The sequence below is a fragment of the Pseudophryne corroboree genome, chromosome 5, assembly GCF_028390025.1.
Source record: "Pseudophryne corroboree isolate aPseCor3 chromosome 5, aPseCor3.hap2, whole genome shotgun sequence".
Lineage (NCBI taxonomy): Eukaryota > Metazoa > Chordata > Amphibia > Anura > Myobatrachidae > Pseudophryne > Pseudophryne corroboree.
In genome coordinates, this window is record NC_086448.1 from 237,632,378 (window position 1) to 237,650,242 (window position 17,865).

At 42.7% G+C, this 17,865-nt stretch overlaps 1 protein-coding gene across 3 annotated transcripts in view; it reads left to right on the forward strand.

Annotated features, from left to right (window-relative positions):
• Positions 1-17,865, forward strand: part of KCNH8 (potassium voltage-gated channel subfamily H member 8) — a 667,193-nt gene that overhangs the window by 640,376 nt on the left and 8,952 nt on the right. For all 3 annotated transcript variants that reach the window (XM_063922193.1, XM_063922191.1, XM_063922192.1), the window contains 2 exons: positions 1,657-1,763; positions 9,221-9,300. In XM_063922193.1, the coding sequence (XP_063778263.1) occupies positions 1,657-1,763; positions 9,221-9,300 (187 nt within the window). The remainder of the gene's footprint in view (positions 1-1,656; positions 1,764-9,220; positions 9,301-17,865) is intronic.

Sequence of the window (17,865 nt, forward strand, 5' to 3'; positions counted from 1 at the left end):
TCTTATTCGTTGGGTTCCATAGAAGAGGGAGAGTCCCTTGTTATATAAACTGCCTTAACATTATAACTAACTAAAATATGTGTATATAAAAATTTCACATTTTTGGTGTCATAAACTGTGTAATAGTTGTATGTATATTTTTGTGAGGGGTTCGACTTGTATTAGGATGCCTGTCTCTTCTTTCTGGCAAATACTTTCTGGTCTGGTGCACTGATTGAGTGTTCAGACTCAGATCCACATACACAGCACACTTGATAGGAAAATCTGTTACCATCCGACATGTGCAGCAGCACAGTTCCATTCCATCCACTATACTGGATGTTTTGGCTGTAGCTCTAGTATAATCACATTATATACCAGGGACGTGTGGTGAGGTAAATGGCTCAGGAGGCATTGGCTAGTACTAGAACCAGATTTACACACAATATATGAGCCCAAGGGTACATGTGGGCATTATACACAGGTGTAGCAGAATAAACTCCTGAAAATGTGTTGATTTTTGATCAGAGATGTGCGGAAATGATAGGCAAGGTAAGCACTGCCTCATCTGCCATAGATATTTTACTCCAGAGTTTTGACCATAAAAATTATTAGAATAATACAAAGAAGATATTTTTAACATATTCTTTGTATTTTTCATATACTTTATACAATCAAAACCTTGGCACAAATGTTCATATGACAGGAAAGGCTCTTCCTCCCCTGCCTCACCCCACCGCACGTCACTGTTATATACTACCATTATTAATGTCTTTACCACTATTTGAGCTGTTGACCAGGAGCAGTAAGGAGTTGTTGGATCCCCGCTCCCCCTAACCCCGTGCATTTGCCTATGCTTTAAACACTTGCAATTACACATATTTACAGTATAACACAGATATTTTATTTGTGAAGCTGTTGTCCAGAAAATTTAAAAAACAGATATAAATATATGAGTAATCAATGTCCTGCACACAGACAGGATCTCATAGTTGGAGTTGACAGCTCATTGAAAAGGGAACCGGACAGGATACCGGTAGCGGGAATACCGACACCGGAATCCTGACAGTTCTCAGAATGCTGGTGCTGGCATCCCGACTTGGGACACTATCCTGGCACCGGAATCCCGAGCACCGGGATCTCAAACAAGTGTTTTTCAGGCCGATGGACAGGTAAGCCGCGGGTTGTTGGGGGAGGTTAGGTGTAGGCTGCGGGAGGAAGGTTAGGGTTAGGCTGTGGGCACGAGGGAGGCTTAGGTTTAGACTGTGGGGAAGAGGGGTATAGGGTTAGGCACCCCTGGGGAGGGTTAGGGTTAGGCTGCAGTAAGGGGGGTTAGGTTTAGGCACCACTGGGGGGAGGATTCAGGTTAAGCTGCAGGGGGGAGGATATATTGTAATGTACTATAATAGCATGGTGCATGGTTACAATAAACCCTTATCTGGAAGTTTTTCATAGATCCGACACATTGTTATCCAATGGTTAATGATGTGATTAGTTTTACTGTCTTACAGACGTGAGGCCATGCGTACAATCCCTAACCAAAGCAAAAAGCAAAAACTATATAAATGGCATATTCTTGTGATACTGTATTAAAACCCCTCTCAAAATACACAGAATTTCTTTATATTACCCTGTACACACCTGATATAATCAATAATAATATTTTGTTTTTAATAGAGTTGTTGATGGGATCGAAGATAATAGCGGCAATGATGAAGGTCAAGCATTTGACTTTGAAGCTTACCAGTTGAGACAACAAGCACGAATGAATCAAAATGTTGAAGGTACTGTATGCTTAACAATTTAAATTTTGCTAATACATTGGACTCAATCCTTACATTGTAGAGCTGGGTTATGATAAGACTGATAAGACTAAATTGGCTTACAGTAATTCAGATGTGGTTATTCTTGCTATTGGTTTTGCTATGTTTTGCCATGCGCAATTGCGATTATATGCTAATATGGGCAGAAGCTGTCCTGAGCACATGGATGCCCACTGCTGTCGCATCATTTATGTGCAACGGCGTATAATTGCTGATACATCGGTACCATCATTGCAAATTGGGTCATGTCACAGAGTCTGAGTGCCTCTGTAGATGCGCAGGCTGAGCTGCACTCCTGGGATGCAGAGGGCTCTCCAGCAGCAAATAAGATAGCAACTGCTAATTTATGCATGCCAAGAAAACGCCATCTGAATGGCCATGACACGTCTGTGTTTACCCGACCACTCCCTGTTACCACCTCCAAATGCTGTGTATCTGTCACTCAATTTGTGACTAATTCCTCGGTGTAACCACCATCGCAGTTCATTTGCTGCACATGCACACTGCAGCTCAGATGCATGCGCAGTAAGAAAACATTGGCTGATTTGCATACAATAGCTGCTTTGCAACCGTATCTGAATTAGACCCAATATGCAGTTACTGTAAATCATGGGTCTTCATCCTGTGGCCCTCCAGCTGCTGTGAAACTACACATCCCAGCATGCCCTGCCACAGTTTTGCTATTAAGGTATGCTAAAACTGAGGCAGGGCATGCTGGGATGTGTAGTTCCACAGCATCTGGAGGGTCGCAGGTTGAAGACCCATGCTGTAAATAGAGCCCAAGCAATAAAGATACTGTATCTTTACACATGCAGATTGCAAGTGTTGATCTATCATACTTATCAATTTAAAAGAACAATGATGCAAAAGATTATTTGTACAGTATGGAGCCAAATTTAGACAATCCCTCTCCTGGTATTTTTTTCTCAGTAAAACTAAAACCATTTAATAAATGGTGATGGTTCAACCACAGGAAGCACTCTCCTCACAATTCCATATGCAAATACATTAAGTAGTTGAATGCAAGTCCATTTGTGGAGCATATCTTGCAACTATCTGCCCTGCTCATGCTTCTGAGCAATGCTGAGTCAGACACAATTGAGTTACATCTTCATATGTAGCTGAAGGAGTGTAATAAAGATATAGGGGGTAATTCCAAGTTGATCGCAGCAGGATTTTTGTTAGCAATTGGGCAAAACCATGTGCACTGCAGGGGAGGAAGATATAACATATGCAGAGAGAGTTAGATTTGGGTGGGGTGTGTTCAATCTGCAATCTAATTTGCAGTGTAAAAATAAAGCAGCCAGTATTTACCCTGCACAGAAACAAAATAACCCACCCAAATCTAACTCTTTCTGCACATGTTATATCTGCCTCCCCTGCAGTGCACATGGTTTTGCCCAATTGCTAAAAAAAAATCCTGCTGCGATCAACTTGGAATTACCCCCATAATCATGTATTCACTACACACATGGGCAACAGTGAGCTTGATGACAGAATTATAGGCCATGTTCACAGTCATAATGTTGTCACTCATTATGCTGACATGAGAATTTTAACATGGTCATAATGTCGGCAGTGATGATATGTTAGAATGTTGACATATCATCCATAGTGGCCCAAAAGTTACTTACCTGCCACTGATGGATGCAGCAGCTTCAGTGGCTTATTCACCAGCTACAGTATGTAAAACTTGAATATGAGTATCAAAAAGTGCTCACAGTTATTTCTCCAAAGAATCACTCATGTTCCATACAACATGAAATATACCTATTGATATAAATTGGCGGGCAATATGACAGCTCATTGACCCAAATTTATCAAATAGCATAATTTTACCACACATGGGAAATTTCAATTGATGAATTAGCATAGAACTCTGATATTCTTGAAGGAAAATTAGAAAATGGATCAGCAAATGCAATTCAAATTTCATTAATATGACAAACTGAAAAGCAGCTCTATCTTTGCCTATAATATACTGTATATACACTGCTCAAAAAAATAAAGGGAACACTAAAATAACACATCCTAGATCTGAATGAATGAAATATTCTTATTAAATACTTTGTTCTTTACATAGTTGAATGTGCTGACAACAAAATCACACAAAAATTATCAATGGAAATCAAATTTATTAACCCATGGAGGTCTGGATTTGGAGTCACACTCAAAATTAAAGTGGAAAAACACACTACAGGCTAATCCAACTTTGATGTAATGTCCTTAAAACAAGTCAAAATGCGGCTCAGTAGTGTGTGTGGCCTCCACGTGCCTGTATGACCTCCCTACAATGCCTGGGCATGCTCCTGATGAGGTGGCGGATGGTCTCCTGAGGGATCTCCTCCCAGACCTGGACTAAAGCATCCGCCAACTCCTGGACAGTCTGTGGTGCAACGTGGCGTTGGTGGATTGAGCGAGACATGATGTCCCAGATGTGCTCAATTGGATTCAGGTCTGGGGAACGGGCGGGCCAGTCCATAGCATCAATGCCTTCATCTTGCAGGAACTGCTGACACACTCCAGCCACATGAGGTCTAGCATTGTCTTGCATTAGGAGGAATCCAGGGCCAACTGCACCAGCATATGGTCTCACAAGGAGTCTGAGGATCTCATCTCGGTACCTAATGACAGTCAGTCTACCTCTGGCGAGCACATGGAGGGCTGTGCGGTCCCCCAAAGAAATGCCACCCCACACCATTACTGACAAACTGCCAAACCGGTCATGCTGGAGGATGTTGCAGGCAGCAGAACGTTCTCCTTGGCGACTCCAGACTCTGTCACGTTGGTCACATGTGCTCAGTGAGAACCTGCTTTCATCTGTGAAGAGCACAGGGCGCCAGTGGCGAATTTGCCAATCTTGGTGTTCTCTGGCAAATGCCAAACGTCCTGCACGGTGTTGGGCTGTAAGCACAACCCCACCTGTGGACGTCGGGCCCCCATACCACCCTCATGGAGTCTGTTTCTGATCGTTTGCGTAGACACATGCACATTTGTGGCTTGCTGGAGGTCATTTTGCAGGGCTATGGCAGTGCTCCTCCTGTTCCTCCTTGCACAAAGGCGGAGGTAGCGGTCCTGCTGCTGGGTTGTTGCCCTCCTATGGCTTCCTCCACGTCTCCTGATGTACTGGCCTGTCTCCTGGTAGCGCCTCCATGCTCTGGACACTACGCTGACAGACACAGCAAACCTTCTTGCCACAGCTCGCATTGATGTGCCATCCTGGATGAGCTGCACTACCTGAGCCACTTGTGTGGGTTGTAGACTCCGTCTCATGCTACCACTAGAGTGAAAGCACCGCCAGCTTTCAAAAGTGACCAAAACATCAGCCAGAAAGCATAAGAGCTGAGAAGTGGTCTGTGGTCACCACCTGCAGAACAACTCCTTTATTGGGGGTGTCTTGCTAATTGCCTATAATTTCCAGCTGTTGTCTATTCCATTTGCACAACAGCATGTGAAATTGATTGTCAATCAGTGTTGTTTCCTAAGTGGACAGTTTGATTTCACAGAAGTGTGATTGACTTGGAGTTACATTGTGTTGTTTAAGTGTTCCCTTTATTTTTTTTGAGCAGTGTAGATAGATAGATAGATAGATAGATAGATAGATAGATAGATAGATAGATAGATAGATAGAATACTGTGCAAAATTTTTAGGCGAGTGTGGAAAAATGCTGCAAGGTAAGAATGATTTATAAAAATAGAAGTGTTAATAGTTTATTTTTATTAATTAACAAAATGCAAAGTGAATGAACGGAAGAGAAATCTGATTCAAATCAATATTTGGTGTGACCACCCCTTGCCTTCACAACAGCATTAACAGCATCAATTTTTCTCGGTACATTTGCACAGTTTTTGAAGGAACTTGGCAGGGAGGTTGTTCCAAACTATCCACAGATCTGCTCTGGATGTAGGCTTGCTCAAATCCTTCTGGGCCAGATGCATCATCGCTTGGAAAGTGATAAAATGGAGAGTGAAAAAGTACCAGTCAATCTCCTCCTTTTCAAACACAGCCTGTGACATGGTAGTTAGGAGGTGATTGGCTGGTACTTTTTCACTCTCCATTTTATCACTTTCCAAGTGATGATGCATCTAGCCCTCTGTCTCTTCATGTAATACCAGACAGACTCAAATATGTTGAAATCAGGGCTACATATCATCACTTTCGCCAATTGATACTTGTCGCCAATTGATACTATGCCAGATGTCATCATTAGTATTGCCATTTGCACCTGCCACATGCAAGGTGCTGTAAGATCTGGAACTTTGTACTTAGGGAAACAGAACAAAATTAAATCTGCCTAGAACTCCACTGTAATGTCTTTCATAACTTGGCTAAAGTATCTAAATTATCTTTAAAATAGGAAGAACATGTTTTATTTTTAACCTTGTTTAAAGAGTCCAACAACATAGTCAACTCCAAGTCACTTTAGGAAACACAGCTCATTGATACATCATGTATCTGAGTCAGTGTAAATTATCCCAAAACTAAATACAGTATCACTGAGGCTTCTTAAATTGGCTGTGACAATATAATGTAGCTCTGGTTATGGGAGCACATAGTCAATCAGTGTTGTTCTTTTAGTGTTTAGACCGCAGTGTGTTGGGAAAACATTTTACAGTATTTTATGTTGTGCTAAAAGGAATTCCTTAATAACACATATATTGCAGCAATATGATGCTATGTCAAATCTCTTTCAAGAACATATTCATTAACTTAACTGCTGGCAAGTAACTTCTTTACCACTGTGTGACCTTCCTGCTGTGTCTTTCTTATTGTTGTTGTGTTCTTGTAATTGGATAGCTGCTGTCAGCATGTCTGTTCTGTCAATTGTATGAAAATAATTGAGAATTTATTTAATGTTCTTAACACTGTTTACATGTATAATACATTTAAATACTACTTTGTATTTGTTATTTACATGTAAATATGACATTATTAATCTTTATTTTCTCATCTCCACCAACATATGTGCTTTTATTTTTCTTTCCTGTAAGTGCATGTTGGTGTATGAATCTTGTACTAGCATTGCTCTACCATTACAGAAACCCAGATATGACTCAACAGGTTCAACTGAATCTAGCAAGAACTAAATAATAATAATTTTCTTTTTTATATCTAATCTTCATTAGAAAACCAGTGCAGTGGTAATTAGCCACATACAGTAGGTGCTAATTCTGAGTTGGGTGCAAGTCCAAATGCAGATGTTGCTAACAGATTATATCTTACTACACATGAGCCATAGAAATAACCTGGTGACTGTGCATGAGCCAAATCAGACTTAGGAGTCTATTCATGAAGCAATGAAAAGAGTGGAGAACAGACCAGTGGAGAAGTTGCCCATGGCAACCAATCAGCATCTCCCTTACATTTTACAAAATGTACTTGATACAGGCTTACTTCAAAGCTGATTGGTTGCTATGGGCAACTTCTCCACTGGTCCTTTTCTCCACTCTTTTCACTGCTTCTTGAATAGACTCCAAAAACACTTGTGAAGTGAGTGTTTCTGGATGGTAACTTGGGGGCGACCATGCATTTGCAGGGAATTGATTTGTATCATGGGAGTGTCATTAGCATGTTGACTGACATTAGTGCTCATTCACAGTGTGTGGATGGATCTTTTGCTCCTAGCCTGGGGCCAGTGATAGATTGGAAAGTGGAGGAGATTGCCCCAACTAGCTCAGCCCATCTGACTCCTTTATCATTGCTCTCTGCAGTGCACCCTGTACTGAACACATAAAGGTCTGCCCCTGCCCTTATCTGTACACCCCATTCCAGCTATAATAAGGAGCATTTGATAGATCATTCATTCCTTGGTGTTCTTGATGAGGCTGTGCTGTGATTAGAGGTCAGGAAAGAGCTTCAGTATTCGGCAAGTTATTAAGGAATGCTGCATGCACTGCAGAGGCTGAACTAAGGGCACACAGCTCCTGCACGAGCCAAGCACAGACTGCCAGGGGGGTGAGGTGGGTAATAAAAGGTCTGTGCATGGATTGTCTCAGCTGCAGTTATCAGAGTTGTAGCAGCCAGCAGCAGCAGATGTAATCCTGTCCTCATTCTCTCCCTGGCCACAGTACACCTTCTTTATGCACACCTGGCAGCATGTCCTCCCTCTTCTCTGCCTCCCCCAGGTAAGTGGCTGCAGATCTGAGCAGTTCACCCAGTCGGGGATGGCACATGGCTAATGGTGCCTTCCCGTGCCTACTTTCAGCAGGGTGTGTTGCTGTGCATCCTGGGCATTGTGCAGGAGCAACTGCTCTCATGTGTCTGGAGGGAAGATGATAAGGGCTGGGTGCACTGCAGTTTGCCAGTGCAAGGCACCTCTGCCCTCATCATTGCTCCCTCCCTACTGTAGACTATGGGGGTCAAACCAATTAGCTTGATACATGTGCATTGCTGTTGCGAAGGCATTAATATACTGGCAACGGCATTGCATCTCGCGGCCCGCTCCCAGACCAATTTTGCTTTTTGTTGTTGCTTGCAGCTTTATGAGGGTATGAGCAAATTTGAGGGAGTTTGGGCTGCCATGAAGTGCAGCTGTTGCCACGCTAACTCGCAACCACAATAACATTGCAGCTAATTGGATTGACTTTGCATAGATGCAATTAACACACAAGTCACACAGTGGATAAACTAAATAAATTAGAGTAATTCTTGTGACCACACATTAACAAAACCTGTAAGAGGGAGGTGTTGGCACCAGAAAGGGGAGGAGACATTAACCAAACAGATTCTACTTAACATGTATGTAGCTGCTTCTAGAAGATAATATAATCTGATTGGCTGCCATGGGCAACATCACCAGTTCATTACCAGTTCAAAAAAACTCCCACCTTAGTAAATTTACCCGAAAGCCTACTAGATCTGTGTATTAGGTAACCTCTCTCCAGGGAATCTGAATATTTTTCTAAAAATGTCCCCAAAATTTAAATTTTTTATTTTATTAACAAATTATGTAAATAATAGATTCAGTATAATTTCCTTTAACAAATGTGGTAATTAGTTAATAAAATGTTGCCAAATGAAGTTTAGATAGCTAATATTTATGCAATTTGTTTAAAAAAAATAGACAGTTTTGAGGACTTTTTTTAAAAATAATTTTTTGGGTAATTAAAATAAAAGCTTACTGTATATACTGTATTTGATTGCCATTCTACAGCCAAGGGTGATCATCGTCCTCCTGTAAACCAGCTCAACTGTTGGAACATCGGCTTTTATCAGCCGCCCACAGCGTCTCTGACATGGCCTTACGCAACCACGCCAGGCAACTGGTCAATGACAATATCAAGTTCATTGATGTATGCTAACAACTTAATGTGGTCAGGATTGGTCTGATTTTGTTTTCTAGAGAGCTACAGTATAAAACCAAAAATTGATTTGCTTCCTTAATTATTAATCTTATTTTTTAAAATTCTGTTTGCAGAATATACGGAATTCAACCCAGCAATGCTTTTTATAACAGCAGAAGAAACCAAACAACAGATTTCTCGACTTAACCATGAGGTATCTCCTAATTCTTTTTCAAATTCTTAAGCATTTATTAAGAATGATTATAATAATTTATAAAAGTAATGATAAGGAAGATGTCTTGTAGATAATGGAGTGTTATTATCATAAGAACACTTCAGAAGGGCCAGCTCTGCAAACTTCAGTAAGTAAAAAATGCCTTTTTCAGAGCATTTTGCACAAGGAATTTAGACACAAATGTTATTAACCTCTTTATGATAAATATATCCTGTCCCTTCTACTGACATCCTTGACTTAATGCAAGAAGTCCATATAAGCTTATTTCTTCAGTGTTGGTCCAAAAAGTTAAGGTTAAAGTGACATGTGAATATACCCACAATGTGCAAGCCCTGGTGTGATTTTGGCCACAGATCTTGTGTATCATGATTTAACAGACTGGAGATCCAATCATTTACCAATACTTGGAAAATAAAGGCATCAGATGCATTCAGTATGGGTCTTGACTTTCTTTATAAATGAAGGGGAAAAAATCTACTGTACAATAAGTTATGTGTACTGAGATAAATATTACTTACACACATTAGTATGTAAGAACAATGAAAGATGAGAGTGGTCCACCAGCGCTGTCTGTATATAATTCTGTATTGATATTCTTCTGTTTGAGAATGTCCTGCACACTCAATGAAGCACAAAAGGCAAAAAAAACTTTATCAGACACCAGATAGCTGTATTCATCTTTCTTTCAGGTAAGACCCCTGAATGTACCTTACTCACCTCAAGGCAGTGAGATGCGTTCATATAAAGGTATCTTTAGAATTTCACTTTTATCCTGACATCTGACTGCATAATGGTCATATGGAAACTAACTCACCAGTGCTTCAGGCCCTATGTTCACCAAAAGGTACTGTATCTTTGGCTGTCTCGTTCCTCTGTAGGTGTACCTCAACTTTAACCGACTCCAATAAGGAACGCAGGACCGGTTGTTCTCCGTACAAAGGACCTTTGCTATATTTCCCAGTTTATTTTCCCGGTACTAAATTGGTGAGAGGCAAATGTTTCAAGGTCCTTATGGAGTGGAGTGACACAACCCTATTTTTTATTTTTTATGGAATATGTTTTTAAATTTTGTTGCATTAGCCTCTGAATAAATTGATGTACGGAGAACAACCGGTCCTGCGTTCCTTATTGGAGTCGGTTAAAGTTGAGGTACACCTACAGAGGAACGAGACAGCCAAAGATACCTTTTTATGAACATAGGGCCTGAAGCACTGGTGAGTGAGTTTCCATATGACCATTGTGCAATAAGATGTCAGGATAAAATTGAAATTCTAAAGATACCTTTATATGAACGCATCTCACTGCCCTGAGGCGAGTGAGGTACATTCAGGGGTCTAACCTGAAAGAAAGATGAATACAGCTATCTGGTGTCTGATAAAGTTTTTTTGCCTTTTGTGCTTCATTGAGTGTGCAGGACATTCTCAAACAGAAGAATATCTATACAGAATTATATACAGACAGCGCTGGTGGACCACTCTCATCTTTCTTTGTTCTTACATACTAATGTGTGTAAGTAACATTTATCTCAGTACACATAACTTATTGTACAGTAGATTTTTTCCCCTTCATTTAAATTTCAATTTCATTTAAAATTCAATAGAAAAAAGGTCAGTCCCAGAATTTAGTTGAAGACCTGCCCACCCCAGCCCACCCCACCCCACACAAATACTCACCATCGTGGGTGGGAGCCGGGCTCGTGGGCTGCGGGCAGAGAGGTGTGGTCTTGGCGACTGGCATCAGAGTCACCATTGTGGGTGGAAGGGGTTACGGGCTGCAGGCTTTGGCCGGCGAGGTGCGGACGGCTGGCGTCAGACAGCGCAGCTTGACCTCTGACATCATGTCACGCTGGGCAGTATGCACAGCTGGGGGCAGGGGGAGCCGGGCAGCATCTGAGCCTCCTGAGGACGCTCAATGCTTCCCGGCATTAAAAAAAAAACAGTGGCGCAGGTAAATACCGCAATCTCAAGGATCGGAGTTTCCAGTCCCGGGATTGAATCATGGCCGTTTTTCGGCCTAAATCCCGGAAACACGCCGATCACGATCCTGGGATTGGCCTCCCTAGTGACAAGTGTATGGTGCATTAAACACATTACAGAGAATACTGTACATTTCATTAATTAAATAATGTGCACAAAAAATGAATCTGAAAAGTTGAATCCATAAAATCTAATACAAAATAACTGTCTTGCATTACTCATTTTACTGGAAAATAACGGACTTGTGAATGAAACACACCAGGGATTACTTCCGACTCGTATGCAGCTTAAAAGTTTAACAGCAAAATGAGTACATCTGACTTATCAAATATACAGGATTACTACAGGGATTTGTGAAGGCTATCTAACATAAAGCAATCTACAGCAACACATTATTTATTACTGCATTTGCACAACATGTTTTAATTATACGTTCTGAAGTATTTTGAACTGCAATGACATACAGTAATTTCATTTTCCTTCCGAATACTGTTTCTACAGACATATTGTTGGAAAAGCATCTTACAAAACATATTTATATTCAAGTAACCTTGTTGCACCTGGACACTGTTTATTTTTACTACAAAGGGGTATAATTACTAATTGGTGGTATGCATTTAAAAAGACTGCTTTAAATCCTCCTGATTAACTAATGGAAACCCGTGTAAAAATCAGTGGTTTGTAAAACTATCAGTTAGAAAATATTAGAGATGAGCGCCTGAAATTTTTCGGGTTTTGTGTTTTGGTTTTGGGTTCGGTTCCGCGGCCGTGTTTTGGGTTCGACCGCGTTTTGGCAAAACCTCACCGAATTTTTTTGTCGGATTCGGGTGTGTTTTGGATTCGGGTGTTTTTTTCAAAAAACCCTAAAAAACAGCTTAAATCATAGAATTTGGGGGTAATTTTGATCCCAAAGTATTATTAACCTCAAAAAACATAATTTACACTCATTTTCAGCCTATTCTGAACACATCACACCTCACAATATTATTTTTAGTCCTAAAATTTGCACCGAGGTCGCTGTGTGAGTAAGATAAGCGACCCTAGTGGCCGACACAAACACCGGGCCCATCTAGGAGTGGCACTGCAGTGTCACGCAGGATGTCCCTTCCAAAAAACCCTCCCCAAACAGCACATGACGCAAAGAAAAAAAGAGGCGCAATGAGGTAGCTGACTGTGTGAGAAAGATAAGCGACCCTAGTGGCCGACACAAACACCGGGCCCATCTAGGAGTGGCACTGCAGTGTCACGCAGGATGTCCCTTCCAAAAAACCCTCCCCAATCAGCACATGACGCAAAGAAAAAGAAAAGAAAAAAGAGGTGCAAGATGGAATTATCCTTGGGCCCTCCCACCCACCCTTATGTTGTATAAACAAAACAGGACATGCACACTTTAACCAACCCATCATTTCAGTGACAGGGTCTGCCACACGACTGTGACTGATATGACGGGTTGGTTTGGACCCCCCCCAAAAAAGAAGCAATTAATCTCTCCTTGCACAAACTGGCTCTACAGAGGCAAGATGTCCACCTCATCTTCACCCTCCGATATATCACCGTGTACATCCCCCTCCTCACAGATTATCAATTCGTCCCCACTGGAATCCACCATCTCAGCTCCCTGTGTACTTTGTGGAGGCAATTGCTGCTGGTCAATGTCTCCGCGGAGGAATTGATTATAATTCATTTTAATGAACATCATCTTCTCCACATTTTCTGGATGTAACCTCGTACGCCGATTGCTGACAAGGTGAGCGGCGGCACTAAACACTCTTTCGGAGTACACACTTGTGGGAGGGCAACTTAGGTAGAATAAAGCCAGTTTGTGCAAGGGCCTCCAAATTGCCTCTTTTTCCTGCCAGTATAAGTACGGACTGTGTGACGTGCCTACTTGGATGCGGTCACTCATATAATCCTCCACCATTCTATCAATGTTGAGAGAATCATATGCAGTGACAGTAGACGACATGTCCGTAATCGTTGTCAGGTCCTTCAGTCCGGACCAGATGTCAGCATCAGCAGTCGCTCCAGACTGCCCTGCATCACCGCCAGCGGGTGGGCTCGGAATTCTGAGCCTTTTCCTCGCACCCCCAGTTGCGGGAGAATGTGAAGGAGGAGATGTTGACAGGTCGCGTTCCGCTTGACTTGACAATTTTGTCACCAGCAGGTCTTTCAACCCCAGCAGACCTGTGTCTGCCGGAAAGAGAGATCCAAGGTAGGCTTTAAATCTAGGATCGAGCACGGTGGCCAAAATGTAGTGCTCTGATTTCAACAGATTGACCACCCGTGAATCCTTGTTAAGCGAATTAAGGGCTGCATCCACAAGTCCCACATGCCTAGCGGAATCGCTCCGTGTTAGCTCCTTCTTCAATGCCTCCAGCTTCTTCTGCAAAAGCCTGATGAGGGGAATGACCTGACTCAGGCTGGCAGTGTCTGAACTGACTTCACGTGTGGCAAGTTCAAAGGGCATCAGAACCTTGCACAACGTTGAAATCATTCTCCACTGCACTTGAGACAGGTGCATTCCATCTCCTATATCGTGCTCAATTGTATAGGCTTGAATGGCCTTTTGCTGCTCCTCCAACCTCTGAAGCATATAGAGGGTTGAATTCCACCTCGTTACCACTTCTTGCTTCAGATGATGGCAGGGCAGGTTCAGTAGTTTTTGGTGGTGCTCCAGTCTTCTGTACGTGGTGCCTGTACGCCGAAAGTGTCCCGCAATTTTTCTGGCCACCGACAGCATCTCTTGCACGCCCCTGTCGTTTTTTAAAAAATTCTGCACCACCAAATTCAAGGTATGTGCAAAACATGGGACGTGCTGGAATTTGCCCATATTTAATGCACACACAATATTGCTGGCGTTGTCCGATGCCACAAATCCACAGGAGAGTCCAATTGGGGTAAGCCATTCCGCGATGATCTTCCTCAGTTGCCGTAAGAGGTTTTCAGCTGTGTGCGTATTCTGGAAAGCGGTGATACAAAGCGTAGCCTGCCTAGGAAAGAGTTGGCGTTTGCGAGATGCTGCTACTGGTGCCGCCGCTGCTGTTCTTGCGGCGGGAGTCCATACATCTACCCAGTGGGCTGTCACAGTCATATAGTCCTGACCCTGCCCTGCTCCACTTGTCCACATGTCCGTGGTTAAGTGGACATTGGGTACAACTGCATTTTTTAGGACACTGGTGAGTCTTTTTCTGACGTCCGTGTACATTCTCGGTATCGCCTGCCTAGAGAAGTGGAACCTAGATGGTATTTGGTAACGGGGGCACACTGCCTCAATAAATTGTCTAGTTCCCTGTGAACTAACGGCGGATACCGGACGCACGTCTAACACCAACATAGTTGTCAAGGACTCAGTTATCCGCTTTGCAGTAGGATGACTGCTGTGATATTTCATCTTCCTCGCAAAGGACTGTTGAACAGTCAATTGCTTACTGGAAGTAGTACAAGTGGGCTTACGACTTCCCCTCTGGGATGACCATCGACTCCCAGCGGCAACAACAGCAGCGCCAGCAGCAGTAGGCGTTACACGCAAGGATGCATCGGAGGAATCACAGGCAGGAGAGGACTCGTCAGACTTGCCAGTGACATGGCCTGCAGGACTATTGGCATTCCTGGGGAAGGAGGAAATTGACACTGAGGGAGTTGGTGGGGTGGTTTGCGTGAGCTTGGTTACAAGAGGAAGGGATTTACTGGTCAGTGGACTGCTTCCGCTGTCACCCAAAGTTTTTGAACTTGTCACTGACTTATTATGAATGCGCTGCAGGTGACGTATAAGGGAGGATGTTCCGAGGTGGTTAACGTCCTTACCCCTACTTATTACAGCTTGACAAAGGGAACACACGGCTTGACACCTGTTGTCCGCATTTCTGGTGAAATACCTCCACACCGAAGAGCTGATTTTTTTGGTATTTTCACCTGGCATGTCAACGGCCATATTCCTCCCACGGACAACAGGTGTCTCCCCGGGTGCCTGACTTAAACAAACCACCTCACCATCAGAATCCTCCTGGTCAATTTCCTCCCCAGCGCCAGCAACACCCATATCCTCCTCATCCTGGTGTACTTCAACACTGACATCTTCAATCTGACTATCAGGAACTGGACTGCGGGTGCTCCTTCCAGCACTTGCAGGGGGCATGCAAATAGTGGAAGGCGCATGCTCTTCACGTCCAGTGTTGGAAAGGTCAGGCATCGCAAACGACACAATTGGACTCTCCTTGTGGATTTGGGATTTCAAAGAACGCACAGTTCTTTGCGGTGCTTTTGCCAGCTTGAGTCTTTTCAGTTTTCTAGCGAGAGGCTGAGTGCTTCCATCCTCATGTGAAGCTGAACCACTAGCCATGAACATAGGCCAGGGCCTCAGCCGTTCCTTGCCACTCCGTGTGGTAAATGGCATATTGGCAAGTTTACGCTTCTCCTCCGACAATTTTATTTTAGGTTTTGGAGTCCTTTTTTTTCTGATATTTGGTGTTTTGGATTTGACATGCTCTGTACTATGACATTGGGCATCGGCCTTGGCAGACGACGTTGCTGGCATTTCATCGTCTCGGCCATGACTAGTGGCAGCAGCTTCAGCACGAGGTGGAAGTGGATCTTGATCTTTCCCTAATTTTGGAACCTCAACTTTTTTGTTCTCCATATTTTATAGGCAGAACTAAAAGGCACCTCAGGTAAACAATGGAGATGGATGGATTGGATACTAGTATACAATTATGGACGGACTGCCACGGTTAGGTGGTATAAAAAAACCACGGTTAGGTGGTATATATTATAATAATAATACAATTATGGATGGACGGACTGCCTGCCGACTGCCGACACAGAGGTAGCCACAGCCGTGAACTACCGCACTGTACACTGGTTGATAAAGAGATAGTAGTATACTCGTAACAACTAGTATGACACTATGACGACGGTATAAAGAAAGAAAAAAAAATACCACAGTTAGGTGGTATATATTATAATAATAATACAATTATGGATGGACGGACTGCCTGCCGACTGCCGACACAGAGGTAGCCACAGCCGTGAACTACCGCACTGTACACTGGTTGATAAAGAGATAGTAGTATACTCGTAACAACTAGTATGACACTATGACGACGGTATAAAGAATGAAAAAAAAACCACGGTTAGGTGGTATATATTATAATAATAATACAATTATGGATGGACGGACTGCCTGCCGAGTGCCGACACAGAGGTAGCCACAGCCGTGAACTACCGCACTGTACACTGGTTGATAAAGAGATAGTAGTATACTCGTAACAACTAGTATGACACTATGACGACGGTATAAAGAAAGAAAAAAAAATACCACGGTTAGGTGGTATATATTATAATAATAATACAATTATGGATGGACGGACTGCCTGCCGACTGCCGACACAGAGGTAGCCACAGCCGTGAACTACCGCACTGTACACTGGTTGATAAAGAGATAGTAGTATACTCGTAACAACTAGTATGACACTATGACGACGGTATAAAGAAAGAAAAAAAAATACCACAGTTAGGTGGTATATATTATAATAATAATACAATTATGGATGGACGGACTGCCTGCCGACTGCCGACACAGAGGTAGCCACAGCCGTGAACTACCGCACTGTACACTGGTTGATAAAGAGATAGTAGTATACTCGTAACAACTAGTATGACACTATGACGACGGTATAAAGAATGAAAAAAAAAACCACGGTTAGGTGGTATATATTATAATAATAATACAATTATGGATGGACGGACTGCCTGCCGACTGCCGACACAGAGGTAGCCACAGCCGTGAACTACCGCACTGTACACTGGTTGATAAAGAGATAGTAGTATACTCGTAACAACTAGTATGACACTATGACGACGGTATAAAGAAAGAAAAAAAAATACCACAGTTAGGTGGTATATATTATAATAATAATACAATTATGGATGGACGGACTGCCTGCCGACTGCCGACACAGAGGTAGCCACAGCCGTGAACTACCGCACTGTACACTGGTTGATAAAGAGATAGTAGTATACTCGTAACAACTAGTATGACACTATGACGACGGTATAAAGAAAGAAAAAAAAATACCACAGTTAGGTGGTATATATTATAATAATAATACAATTATGGATGGACGGACTGCCTGCCGAGTGCCGACACAGAGGTAGCCACAGCCGTGAACTACCGCACTGTACACTGGTTGATAAAGAGATAGTAGTATACTCGTAACAACTAGTATGACACTATGACGACGGTATAAAGAATGAAAAAAAAACCACGGTTAGGTGGTATATATTATAATAATAATACAATTATGGATGGACGGACTGCCTGCCGACTGCCGACACAGAGGTAGCCACAGCCGTGAACTACCGCACTGTACACTGGTTGATAAAGAGATAGTAGTATACTCGTAACAACTAGTATGACACTATGACGACGGTATAAAGAATGAAAAAAAAACCACGGTTAGGTGGTATATATTATAATAATAATACAATTATGGATGGACGGACTGCCTGCCGACTGCCGACACAGAGGTAGCCACAGCCGTGAACTACCGCACTGTACACTGGTTGATAA